Genomic DNA, 13,873 nt, shown 5'->3' with positions numbered 1-13,873 from the left:
TCGATTAAAGAAGTCCTTTTGGATCAAGTCGCGCCGTCTGGACTGCAATGTAGCGTCCCAGAAAATGCACAAGATGGCGCCCAAGCTCCATTGGAAATGGGCTGATTTGTCTGCTGGGAATTTGTGTCAACTAGTATCAAATAGTAGTCTTGGTGCAACACACACCGATTTACCATCGCATTATTTATGTCTTTTCCTTCTAATTTCTCTATCAACATGGATCAACACGATGTTTTCAGACCAAACAAAGTACCCAAAATGCATTGTGTGTCGCTTTCTCGGTCAGGGGTGTTCCATTTATGTATTTATTTAGACATTTATTTGTTTATCGATATATCAATTTATTTGTTTATTTATGTATCACTCTTTCTTTCTTTCTTTCTTTCTTTCTTTCTTTCTTTCTTTCTTTCTTTCTTTCTTTCTTTATGTATTTCTATTTCTATCTATTTTCTTTAAGGCATGAAGTTTTAAACTGTGCATATCACTCTTAGAAATGTTGAGTTAAAAGTAACCCAGCTTTGGGTCCAGAAGGGACTGAATCAATGTTGAATTATTTTGATCCAACAAAGGGCAAAAACTACCCATAGTGATGTTCATTTTGCATGACATGGACCCATCCCTGTGATGACGTCAGAGGTTTGTTGATGTCTGTATAGGTGGGTGAGCATCACCAGAAGAACCATTTCCAGGTCCACGATGGATGAGCAAAGTGCACTTTTGTGGACTTGGAGCGTGTAGTTTTTCTGGAATTCTTTTTAAGACGACTACAGTGGACCACACGTTTTCGCCACAGTTGAGGAGGAGGGAGAGGAGGATGGTGATGATGAAAAGGAGGTGTCGGACGACGGGTCCAATTGAACGCCATGCAGAACCTTGAACCCCCATGGAGACATGGCACAGCGGTTCCTCTCGTCCGCCTTCATGCTGACCGTCTCGCTGTCGTGCACCTACCTGTGCTACACGATCATCTTCGGCCGCACAACCGTGACTTCGGGTCGGGTGTACGAGGGGAGCCGATGCCCGCCGAACCCCAACGCGGGCGGGAAGAAACTTCTCGCCCAGTCGGAGCAGTGTGCCCGGCTGCGGTGGGTCCGCGCCTCCGCCGCCGGAGCCCATACCGGTGCTGTCAGCTCTCTACCTCCAGTTCCACCCTCTCCCCCGTCCCGCTGGGTGAGAAACTCAAGTTTGCCACAAAGATACGGAAATAAAAAACTCCCTGGCGTCTTAATAGTGGGAGTGAAGAAAGGTGGAACTAGGGCGGTGCTGGAGTTCATTCGGATCCATCCAGATGTACGCGCCCTTGGAACCGAGTCCCATTTTTTCGACCGGAACTACGACCGAGGACTGGATTGGTACAGGTAGGCAAAACCAAGTTTTCATTCATGAACATTCCCTTCCTTCATGATTGATTCATGTTATTTTGCATTAATTCTGATGTGCGAGTACTTTTGATCCTTTGCGACAACATTCGGAAATGCTGCTTTGGGGAAACCTGGAAAATTAGTCATGTATCCCTTAAAGTCGAAATGTCGTCGAACTGCGTGTCTTGGAATCCAGACATTTCTGGCGTATATAATATTGAAATCGAATTGGAGTCGAATCGAATCAACCAGATTAAAACGTAAAGCCTCTAACGTCATTGTACGCCACAAAAAAAACGAAAGTGCGTTGCACTTTCAACTTGTGTTCGATTAAAATCAATGCCACCTAGCCTCAATGTACACGACAAAAACAACGAAAGTGCGTTGAACTTTAAATTTGTTTTCGATTGAAAAAATACCACCTAAAAGCAAATAATACAAAACCTATACCAGTACTTAGGCACACCTATAAATGATGTAGTGTGCATAGCAGAAAGGTGCAGTGGAACCATGTTAAGATGTGACAGATGCATCAAATAATCATTAGATTAATTATGCACACCACTATGGACGTCAAACGCCTCTGAAGTTGTTGCTGCATTTTATAAAACTTGGACATTGGACAAGTACCATTTGAAATGTTTTTAGCAAGCTCCTTACAATGACATCTGATGTTTTACCACTGGTGATCAATGTAAAACGCTAAATCGTTAATGACGAGCTATCCAATGTCAATTTAACTTCCATATGCCATCAAAATCAATCAAGTGATGTCATGTTAATGTTTAATTGACATCAGGTGCCGTCTGGGTGGGGATAAAGAGTCGGAATCGTTCGATCGTTGATATTTGCTAATTTATATTTTGAATATTTTGTTGTGTTTTCTGTTCTTGTTTAGAATTTCAAAAGCTTTCCAATTGTACCTTACTCGTTAAGATCTGCCAAAAATTAAGAAAGTTATGATTGTTTAACTGTGGAATTACAGGCAGCAAATCCCCTCATACAGCGAAACCTTGGTTTACGAACCCCTTGGTTTATGAACTTTTCGGTTTAGGAACGTTACATTTATGAAAATTTTACCTTGGCATACAAACTATTTTTCGGGATACACACGGAGCTGCCACAATGAGTGATGTGTCGTTTGCGAACGAGCCCGTTCTCCTAAGAAGAAAATGGTGGCCACTGTTTTTGTCCTCTATTCCCCGCCCCCAGTCTTCGGTTAAAGCCACGTGATTGGTCAAGAACGCAGCAGTGGGGGATGGGGTTTACAGATAGAGAGAGAGTGAAGTCGTTCTCCAAAAAACAAAATGCCGTCTTCGGTTAAAGCCACGTGATTGGTCAAGAACCCAGCAGTGGGGGTCGGGTGGGGGTTAAACATTAAATTGACAGGCAGAAAGAGAGAGAGTGAGAAAGCACATGAAAGGGAGAGGACAGAGCTTGAAACAAAACAAAACAAAAAAAAGTAAAAAAAAAAGTGAAATTGTGAGAAAATGGATAGAAAACAGTGAAATTTGGACACATTTCAACTTTGATAGTTGAAAAATCAGAGTGTAGACTGGAAGGTTAAAATATCCCATCAATCAGGCTCCACAAATAACCCGCACAAGTCATCTGTACACTTGATGCAAAAAGCTATCAACCCAGCTAAACAGATCACAATTGATGAAGAACTAGATACAATTATCGCAGAGAAAGCACCTAAAGGGATCATTCCTCAAGATCGTGAAAGAAGCCTATGTTCCTCATCAAGTGTTTAATGCTGAGGAAACCGGACACTCCATTCCATCAAGCCATTAACGACCATCACAAAGGTAAATAAAATGACTTTTATTGTACAGTACAGTTTATTTCTTTAATCATAATACTATAGCACATTTATTATACATCAAATAAGGTATATTTTGTGTAGTTTTAAGGCTTAGAAAATTAGAAAGTAGAAAATTATGTTTTTTGGGGAGCTGGGAACCGATTATTCTCATTTTAAAGGTTTCTATGGGAAATTAATTTTTGGGATACACACTTTTCGCCTTACACACTCTGTCTGGGAACCAATTAAGTTCGTAAGCCAAGGTCCAACTTTATTTCCTTATTTGTCATCGAACAATAATCTGTACATCATTTGAAAGCTATTTAAATGCACTTTAATATGGTATTAAAAAATGTGTGACGAATTATTATTGAAAAAAATGTGTCACATCTCTACATAATGCTAAGTATCAAATGAGAAAGATAGTAGAAATTTGATGATATTTATAAACCTACAAACAACTGCTTCTTTACACATCAGGGGGTAGCAACATAGTACCAGTAAGACAACCTACAGGCATAAGCCTTCATTTAATAGCAGTTTTTTTTGTAGTCACTTGGACATCAGACGAATACGAGTGCGGCAACTACAAACTAGGACGCTCAAACATTCTGGGCATCATGTTTCATTATGTTTGATGCTAGTAAGCGTGCATTCCAGCCAGTCTCCTGGAAAAGGCAATATGGTGCAACAAGTCTAGTGTTGAAGGCTAAAGTGGTGATGTTTATGCAGGGAGGGCAAAAAAATCCATGACAGCTATCAGGAGGGAAAATGAATTGTTTGGCACGTTCGTGGTTTGACGGCGTCGTCTTTATTCAAATCCACTTTAATTGACACTTTAATTTCAGATCCTCGTGGCATCCGAGTTTGATGAATGACTCGCACAATCAATTATGAAAAATGACACCCATTGATTTTCTCTCAACTGCAACTTCTTATTAATTTATTTATCCTGTGTTTATTTATTTATTTAGTTGCAGTTTTTATTTATTATTCTTGACCCCAGGATCTGTTTCACAGACAAAGTACAATTCATTACGATCATATTAAAATTAAATCCAAATATGAAACAACTTGCCTCTGTAACGACAAGGTTGTCTGCAATCATGAAACCACTCCTGAAAAAAAAAAATCACTTCATTTTCAAGATGGAAATTTCCAATTTGGGTGTTATTAATCGATCCAGGGACATGTCCACCAAGATCAAATCCTGTCTGAACTTTTCCCCCTGTGTCTTTGCATCCTTTTATATGGCAAACATCCAAGGCACGAGTGAAGCGGGGCAAAATCCGCCTATACCTCGAAATACCCTTGACCGCCACATTCCTCGGGGCCGTACAGTAAACTCCGCAGCGATCCTGCGCATCCAAATTTGCTGGTACCGCTTCTTCAATTCAAGGATTCCGATGAACAATAATGAAATGAGAATGACGGTCGTTTGATCGTTTTTCATGACTCAGAAAATAATGTCAAGGCTCTACGCCACAACAGAACAAGAAATTGGGGATTTGAGGTGGAAGCAAGTTAATTTTGTTCAATAGCATGCTGTGTGATTATTATTGTTTAAAATTCAACCTGATTCAGTGAGGAACATAAGATCTGATCGAAATGTCTACCGAGAAGAGACCAAACCATGCCCGAAAAGACAGGAAATCTGCCATTTTGTTTTGAATGGTTCATTTCCTGATGTTGTTCCAAACCAAGTACATATTTGGGCTTTTGGTCTGCTTCTTGTGTTCTATCGACGCACGCGTTTTGGTGTCTCTTGGTCAGCGGCGGGTCGTGGATTTCATCCTTAGGCCTTCAAGTCAAAGTCAGCTTTATTGTCAAATATTGTCATCAAATGGTGAGTATAGTTTTTGCTTTTTGAATTTTGCTGTGCCGATGACCATTTTGTGTTTGGGAGCCTTTTACTGAGCAAGTTGCTTGTTCTGTAGCCACAAAGGGACATAAGTCTTCTTGTGCCATTCCCAAGCCCGGATAAATACAGAGGGTTGTGTCGGGAAGGGCATCCGACGTAAAAGATTGGCCAAAACAAACGTGAATCAAACCTCTGAAGATGGAGGACACTGATTCGCTGTGGCGAGCCCTTGAAAGGAAAAGCTGAAAAGAAGAAGATGCTAATTTGCATGACATACAGCACAGATGAAATTAACGTCCTCTCGGACCCAGCGTGCAAGGCACTTATAATGACTTTAACAAACACAATAAACACGAAAACGCCAATTTGCCGGGTGAGAGAGGGAGGGGAAAAACTAAACTACAGTAAAGTCTCGTTATATCGATATTCAAGGGAGTCCAAAAAATATCGATATAACCGGGACTATCGATATATCCGACCCTGTTTGCATGTAATTTTCTCTGTGCGTGCATAGAAATAGTATCGATATAACCGGGACTATTGATATATCCGATATCGATATAACGAGACTTTACTGTATCAAATAATATGACAACACAAAGACACAGAGAGTCATTCAATCTTCAGCACTTGCTGTACCCTTTTTGTGACCGTAAGCAGTTCTAGATAAAAAAGGAGAGGATCAAAGCGTCCTTTTCAGCAGTGGATCAGGGACGTCATGGTGGAATGTGCACATCTGCTACAAGCTAAATGTGGAAAGCAAATACGAATCTGTAGCATCCATTGAGGAAAAGAGAGTGTCTCACATCCCCTGTCCCACATTAATCCGCTTCAATTCCAAGCCGCGACAGTTCCACATACGCATCGGCGCTCTGCGCTGACGCTCCTTTCTTCTTATTGCGGCCTCCTCAAGCCATGCATCCATCCAGCCACAAACTGTCCAACAGCACTGACCTTTCCGCTGAACAAAGCGGGGCTGTGAAGATGCTGCCCATTACAGGCGCAAAAAAAAGCGCTTTAGTAGTGCTATGTCTTCTGAATCAATCCAGACTGAAAAAAAGGTGTGGTGTGATTTACTACAACTCCACTAGGCGGTTTCTTAATGTCCATTTTTTCTTGAAAGTCCGTCTCTTAAAAAGGTTTCAACAGTAAATGTCCAAACAAATCCATTTCTTGACAAAACCGCTATTCAATCAACACAATATATTTGCTTATGCAGCTCGCTACCGATACAGTGTGCTAGCTCTGGCCAGTATGCTTTTGTCACTAGCAGCTTGTGATCAGAGGAGTTTTCGCAAACTAGTGATTAGCCAATCATTGTTTGCGTAAAGTCTGACATTGATCAGCGCCTTCAAGAAATTGTTGGTAACTCGCATGACTTGGTTTGTTGCGTGAAGATATGATATTGAATGTGCTGTACAGGCTAATAGAGCTACATCACAATTTCAGCTGTTTGGTTTTTCCTGCGGGCTGTTAATGTGATAGTTCTTAAAACGGCTTCAATTCAGAAGTCTTATTGCTCAAGGAGAGCAAATGTCAGTCATTTCCCTGCGCGCTTCAAATCAGGAATACTTGTTATTCCAAAGTCAGCGCCCTGAGGTTGAAAAACAAGCCTTTTTTCAAGGGCAAGTGCCTTATACATTTTTTTTTTGCATAGCAGAAGGAGTCTACTTTTTCTTTGAACTTGCATTTAGCAGTTTTAATATGAGACAAAAATCTTGCGTTTGGCTGGGAAAATCTTGCTTTTTGATTCATGACTGGACGGCTTGTCAGCTCTAATTTTAGAGGGATACTTTTAATAATGGAGCAGCTCTTGACGTTCTATCTTACCGAGGAAAGAGAAAGATGCCTTTTTTTGCTCCTTTTTTTTATTTAACGAGATGCAGCAATTGAGACTTTATGAGTTGAAGTTGAAGGCATTTTCCCGCCACTTAACGGCTGAACATTTTTTTTCATTCACGGTGTGTCAGCTTTTCGGGATATTTTGCAACAAATGGCGCATACCTTTCCGCCACACACAAGTTGCTTTCTTAATGTGTGGCGAGAACTCCATTTGAACTGTTAGACTGTTACAATACGAATGTGACATCTGCGGCTTTCTTGTGCCCACCTACGTCTTTGGCTGTTTTAGGTGGTCATGGCCCCTGAAGTAGAGAACCAAGAGAGCGGGGAGCCACCATTTTGGAGCTGTAGTTTAAAGGACAACCAACACCATTTTTTTTGTTTCCTAACTGACATGACAAAAACGTTTTATAGCATCTAAATTTTTAGTCAAATGCAAAACACCAATAAAAATGAGTTAAAGTCTCCCAAAACTACTTCAAAATGACCTTGGAGATGCTGAGTTTCAGAAGGTCCCGCCCCCTTGTTCGTGACGTTACCCAAGGACATGCTTGCTCTAGAATCAAAACAATGGCTTCAGATTTGGAGAAGATGCTTTCTTGTTACTCATCCAGTTATGAATATGATTCAAATAGTTCTTAAGAGGAAAGCGTTTGCAAGCGATTAAAGAAGTTTTCCTGTATCAATTCGAGCTGTCAGGACTCCAATGTAGCGTCCCAGAAAATGCACAAGATGGCACCCAAGCTCCGTTGGAAATGGGCTGATTTGTCTGCTGGGAATTTGTGTCAACCTGTATCAAATAGTCGTTTGTAGTTTTGTCCTTCTAATTTCGCCATCAACACGAAGTTTTCAGACCAAACAAAGTACCAAAAATGCATTGTGTGTCGCTTTCTCGGTCAGGGGCGTCCCAGACGCAACGTCATCAACTCGAAAACAAGACTACCTGAATATTCAGCGCGAGTCTAAAATATTAAACCCTTGCCATCTTTGGGCGAGAGGGGTGATCTATCCTGAAATGGTCCCCAGCCAATTGCATGCATTATAGTCTACAACTATTACAGAGAAGTCTGTTGTAAGCATGGGCTAAATTAAAACTTAAACTACCATTGGGTTTTGCTGTTTCATAAAAATAGCTAAAATAAGCTAAAAGCTAAAAATATCTATTTTCTTTCGCTAAGATTTTAACCTCACTGTCGTCAATTGAGTGGTTGCTAGCTATTAGGTGCAGATGTACTGCAGATTGAGGCGCACTAGCATTGTCCCTTCGATGTTGAGGTAAAATAATTATAGGTTTAAAATAGGTGGGAATTTTGTGGCAACCTCTGTTCATTAGAGATATAGGGCCAGAGTTACCAGTACAAATTTAGTTCGCTGACAAAGCTCTTTAGATGAGGAACGAAATGTCCAATACATATGACGGCTGAAGAAACCTTTTCCTTGATAATGGTATGGGGATCATGCTCACTTGTAAATAATCTAAGAAGGATTGGTCAAATATATGAATTGTATACAGTATTTGTCCAAGTAAGCAATCCCCCACTGACACACTCTCAGAAGGAGCTTAGCTTGGCTTGTCCCAATACTTTTGTATACATTGTGTGTGTTAGTGTGCGGCTGTGTGTGTGCGTGTGTGTGTGTACTAATTAGAGCAAACAACCACAGTCACCGCGTTGTTGTGGTGTGTGTCGCTTGTTATCCCGGTAGACGACATGCACACCATGGCGGCGCCACAGCGTAATAAGGAGTCGACGGCGCTTTGAATTAAAAGACATGGGTGTCGTCTTCCTCCATAACGATGTCGCCGCGTCCCTAAGGGAAGCCAGTGTGAACCCCTGAGACCCCTCGCTTCCTTTGCACGCTGCAGAAGCGAAATAAATCATGGAACGACATAGCCACCGGGCGCTCTCGGAGGTCGCTTTAGTAGTGAGCGCTCGTTATGCAATGGAAGCAGCGGGCGCTTTGTGTTCCACTCTTGACCCAAAGTACCTGTGGAGGAGACATTTTGAAGGCCACGTGTTTTTGTTTGCTCCTTCTCGCTGATAGTTTCACATCATTACACGAGACGGATGGTAAAACACAGAGACGTTACACACAACATTATTTTGATTTTATGGAATTTCTCTTTAACCCATTCACTGCCAGACAATGTGCAAAAATATGTCCACTCTTGTGCCACGGTTTTTGTCATTGTCACTCGAATTCCAGGACCCACAGAATATTGAGTTTTAGGACGACATAAACATTCAATACAGAATTAGAAACCTTAGACTCTCTTTGTCTGTGTAAGCTCTCAGTCGTACAGGAGTGGTCCATCGATGAGAAGGTTTCTTCAGCCATCATCTGTATTTCTTTGAAGGTGTCGGATATTTTGTTTCTTATCCAAGAGGCTTCTTCAGCGAACGACATTTTTTGCCTGGCGGCTGAAGAAACCTTCTCATTTTAGACTCTCTTCTTTTATCAGAAAAAAAGATAATTCCTAAATTATATGGGTCTGCAGTTATATGAGCTTGAAATGAGGGTCGATGTCCAAAATACAATGCAATACATACATATTGGTTTATATGGCACTTTAACAACAGCTGAGGTTAAACTAAAATGAATGCATTGTATTTTAGACAGCCGCCCTCATTTCAAGCTCATATAACTCCAGACCCATATAATTTCGGAATTAACCTTTTTTTCTGATGAAAGAAAAGAGTATAAGGTTTCTAATGCTGCATTGAATGTTTATGTAGTCCTAAAACTCAATATTTTGTGGGTCAAGTGACAATGACAAAAACCCTGGCACTGGAGTGGACGCATTTTTGCCACCATCTGGCAGTGAATGAGTTCACGTCATTTTACCTTTTGAGGGTTTTTTTCCCGATATGTGAGGGGTGTTTCGATATATGAGGGGTGTCATACAAAACATTGATTGGATGCCTACATTTCTGTGTAGCGCCTCATCGTCAATTGGTCATTCCTTGTGTTTGATAACCGACGTGTTTTAGGCAGAGTTCACAAGGTCTCCAGAGCTGTTTATAAATGTGCCGAATGACCAATCTGATTGGTTGATCCGCGAAAATGATCGCTGCTCCTTTTTATCTTCTAAGAACTACACTAGAAGAGAATTAGTCTGTATGGGTTCTGTCTTTGTAACAACAGTCCAAAACCAACAACTGAGTTGAGTTAATTGGAGACAAGAAATTGGCACAGGTGAGCACCAGCTCCTCCTGCGCAGAATAAGCAGTTAAGACTCAATGATGTATCCTAAAATAGAACACTGCTGTGAATTTAGATTCTGACAGTGAAGAGAATAATATATCATAACTATTGCTGAGGACGGAACCTGTCATATTGTGTCTCAAGGTCAAAGAGGTCCTTATTGGTCTAAAATGCCAATTCATGCTCACAAGACATCATGAGGTAGCCTGCACGATGTCATCTCCAGTGTGGTGAAAGATAAACATGCAGTCTTTCCGAACAGATTGTTCACGGCTCATTAAATGCAATGCACATATTGAATAGATAATGCATTAAATAATAATGCCACTATTAACAACCGTGCCATCTAATGGCTCACTCATTGGAAACTCTTCACTATTGAAAACTCTGGAAGTATAATTGAATATCTTCTTAAGTATTTAACCACTAATTAAAGTTGTCAAGCAGGTGAGTACACAGTACGCAATTACAGGACCTTTCAAGCGTTTTAGGGCATGCGGCAAAGTATCGAACGCATTTTCTTCGCCTCACTTGAGTTCATTTTCTCTAAGTCATTAAAATGTCACTGCCAATGCTCCTAATGCATCTTGACATAAACTTTAACTTTTATTCACCGTCAACGTCTGTGGGTGTGTTTATATATTCAAGTCACATAACGTTTAACAAACCAAAAAATAAATAAATGCAATTATTTTAATGATTATTTACATAAGGACTTTCATTTGACAGTTAGGTTCAGATTACCATTTTTGATTTGTAAAACTGTGTGAGATCCCCATTAATCATGTCGCATTAATCAATGACGCATAGACATATTGTAATGATTGGGTAGTATCTATCTATGATCGCTAGCTCGCTGGCTAACTATCGCTAGTTCGCTATCTAACTATCGCTAGTTCGCTAGCTAACTATCGCTAGCTCACTAGCTAATTATCGAACTCAAGCTCGATAGCTAACTATCGAACTAACTTGGCTAGCTCGCTAGCTGTCTAGCTACAGTACACACAATAAAACAATGAAAATAATGTCGCACACACAGTCCGTCCAAATTGCCTTAGTGCCTTCTTCTTTGGTCTGATAGAGCTGCTGTGATGCATCAAAATGCCTGGTGTTCACAACACAAAGTAAAGGAATGCAGACAGCATAGCGCAATGCAGTAGTCTGTGTTTTTAAGTAACCTGTCAGTGTTGGACTATTTCAAGACGCTCCACCTGTGAACTTTCACACCGTCAGCCCTTTTGTGCATGATTTGACAGCCTGCACCAGACATCTTCCACACCCATGTAGCAATCATCACCACAAGTACACACACATCCTGTGAAAAATACTCATGATCTTTCATTTGTTGGGGGAAAAAAAGGGCGGCGTTCTCAAGAAAGATTAATTGTTTGCTCTCCGGCCACCCAAAGCTCTGGGGCCAACGACGACTCAAGATGAATAAAGCGAAGAGGATCGATAGTGGTGAGACTTTAGAGGTAACCTATGACTGGAGTTTGAAAGGTTACCTTTTAATCGAACCTTGCTCACATTCATCATGATGAAATGTCATCTTTAATTATCCATACACGGAAGCATAGAGCTGTGAGAAATTGAAAAAAAAAAACATGAATATGGCGTGGCGAGGTGTATACCCTGGACTGGTTGCCAGTCAACCCAGTCTAACAACTTGTTTTGTTTTGCTTTTTCCCCCTCAAGGGGGCTCATGCCAAGAACACTGGACAGTCAGATCACGCTGGAGAAGACCCCTAGTTACTTTGTCACCAGAGAGGCGCCTCGCCGAATTTCCAGCATGTCCCCTCAGACCAAACTGATTGTGGTGGTGCGCAACCCAGTCACTCGGGCCATCTCTGACTACACGCAGACTCTATCAAAGAAGCCCGACATCCCCACCTTTGACGAGCTGGCCTTTAAGAACCGGAGCCTGGGCGTCGTAGATACCTCGTGGAACGCCATCCGCATCGGCATGTATATTCTACACCTGGAAAACTGGCTGCGCTATTTCCACCTGTCACAGATGCACTTTGTGAGTGGCGAACGCCTCATCACAGACCCGGCAGGCGAGATGGGTCGTGTTCAGGACTTCCTGGGACTCAAGAGGATCATCTCAGACAAGCACTTTTACTTCAACAGGACCAAGGGTTTCCCGTGTCTGAAGAAGCCGGAGAGCAGCGGGCAGCCTCGCTGCTTGGGGAAATCCAAGGGCAGAACTCATGTTCAAATTGAGCAGGAAGTTATTGAGCAGCTGCAGGAGTTTTATAGACCCTTCAACATCAAGTTCTTTGAAACAGTCGGACGGGACTTCAAGTGGGATTGAACAGAAACTTCGACTTGGGCAAGTATGACTTTTTATTTGAAGCTGCTTGACAAAATTGAACTCATCTAGAGACCTGATGGTCAAACCAAGAAGTTGTTTGCAAAAAAAAGAGATGGAATATTTATGAAACAAAACAAACGACATCCGCTGGAACTATAACGAACCAAGCCACAGGATTGTATGTTTTCACGTACAAACACATAAAAAAAAGTTCTTTATGTGCTTAAATGCAAATATTTTACACCCACAAAAATCTTTATGGATGCTGCTGATCAAAGAGTCCTCATACAATATGTGTAAAACAGAAAAAAAATGTATTGTAGATTTCAATGTGTCACGAAAAGATTCAAATATCCCCAATTGCCCTAAAATTCACCAAGTTCAGTTTGGTTAAGCTGTACAGGATACCAAAACTGAACTATCCAAGACGGGCGGAGCTACACAGACAGCGTTCCATTCATTGGTTAACTCATTCACTGCCAGAAAATATGTCCACACCAGTGCCAGGGTTTTTGTCACTTTCACTCAAATTCCAGGACCCACAGAATATTGAGTTTTAGGACTACATAAACATTCAATACAGCGTTAGAAACCTTAGACTCTCCTCTTTCATCAGAAAAAAGAGTTCATCCCTAAATTATATGGGTCTGGAGTTATAAGAGCTTGAAATGAGGGTGGCTGTCCAAAATACAATGCAATACATACATATTGGTTTATATAGCGCTTGACCAACAGCTAAAGCTGTAATCAAGCATTAACATGGAAAAAAAGTTAATGCTGCCCCCTTCGGTAAGAAAAACATGGACAAAGGCCATGGCCAGTGCTTTATCGGCACCCAAGCACGAACAACCAAAACCCGTACAAATTCGGGAACGGCGCTCTACGTCATATTTTCAATTCACGAATACATTCGTGAATGGCAGTTAATGAGTTAATGGAGAATGGTCACGTTTGTGCAATGATGGGCATTACCGTCGTGATGAGAATGAAATTGGGGAAAATATGGCTACAGTGATACCTCGGTTTACAAGCCACTTGGCTTATGAACTTTTCCGTTTACGAACGCTAAATTTATGACAATTTTACCTTGGCATTCAAATCAATTTTTCTGGATACACACGGAGCTGCCACAATGAGTGATGTGTCGTTCGCGAACGAGCCCGTTCTTCTCACAACAAAATGGCAGCCAACTGTTTGTGTCCTCTATTCCCCGCCCCCAGTCTTCGGTTAAAGCAACGTGATTGGTCAAGAACGCAGCAGTCAGGGGCCGGGAACGGATTATTCTCATTTTAATGGTTTCCTGATTTTTTGGATACACACATTTCGCCTTACACACTCTGTCTGGTAACCAATTAAGTTCGTAAGCCAATGTATCACTGTACTGATAAAAAAACAAAAAATAGAAATGTAAAAATCAAATCAAATGTAGTCGTTCCTTGCTTGTAAATCACATGAATGAATTAGCGGGCTCGGTGCATTAATTC

General features: G+C 41.2%; 1 protein-coding gene across 1 annotated transcript; it reads left to right on the top strand.

Annotated features, from left to right (window-relative positions):
• The first annotated feature begins 720 nt into the window (after window positions 1-720).
• Window positions 721-13,685, top strand: hs3st2 (heparan sulfate (glucosamine) 3-O-sulfotransferase 2). Its single transcript, XM_089019292.1, has 2 exons — window positions 721-1,358; window positions 11,771-13,685. The coding sequence occupies exons 1-2, from the start codon at window positions 892-894 to the stop codon at window positions 12,387-12,389; spliced, it is 1,086 nt and encodes a 361-aa protein (XP_088875418.1). The 5' UTR covers window positions 721-891; the 3' UTR covers window positions 12,390-13,685.
• Window positions 13,686-13,873: the final 188 nt, after the last annotated feature.

This window comes from Hippocampus bargibanti, linkage group LG17 (genome assembly GCF_051943395.1).
Source record: "Hippocampus bargibanti isolate YZ-2025 linkage group LG17, ASM5194339v1, whole genome shotgun sequence".
Taxonomy (NCBI): Eukaryota; Metazoa; Chordata; class Actinopteri; order Syngnathiformes; family Syngnathidae; genus Hippocampus; species Hippocampus bargibanti.
Note: the sequence above shows the minus strand (reverse complement) of the source record. Positions and strands in the feature narration are given on the sequence as shown.

Coding starts and splice junctions, on each gene's coding strand:
- hs3st2 (XM_089019292.1), top strand. CDS start 892: ATGGCACAGCGGTTCCTCTCGTCCGCCTTCATGCTGACCGTCTCGCTG. Junction 1,359..11,770: donor CGAGGACTGGATTGGTACAG/GTAGGCAAAACC, acceptor TTCCCCCTCAAG/GGGGCTCATGCCAAGAACAC.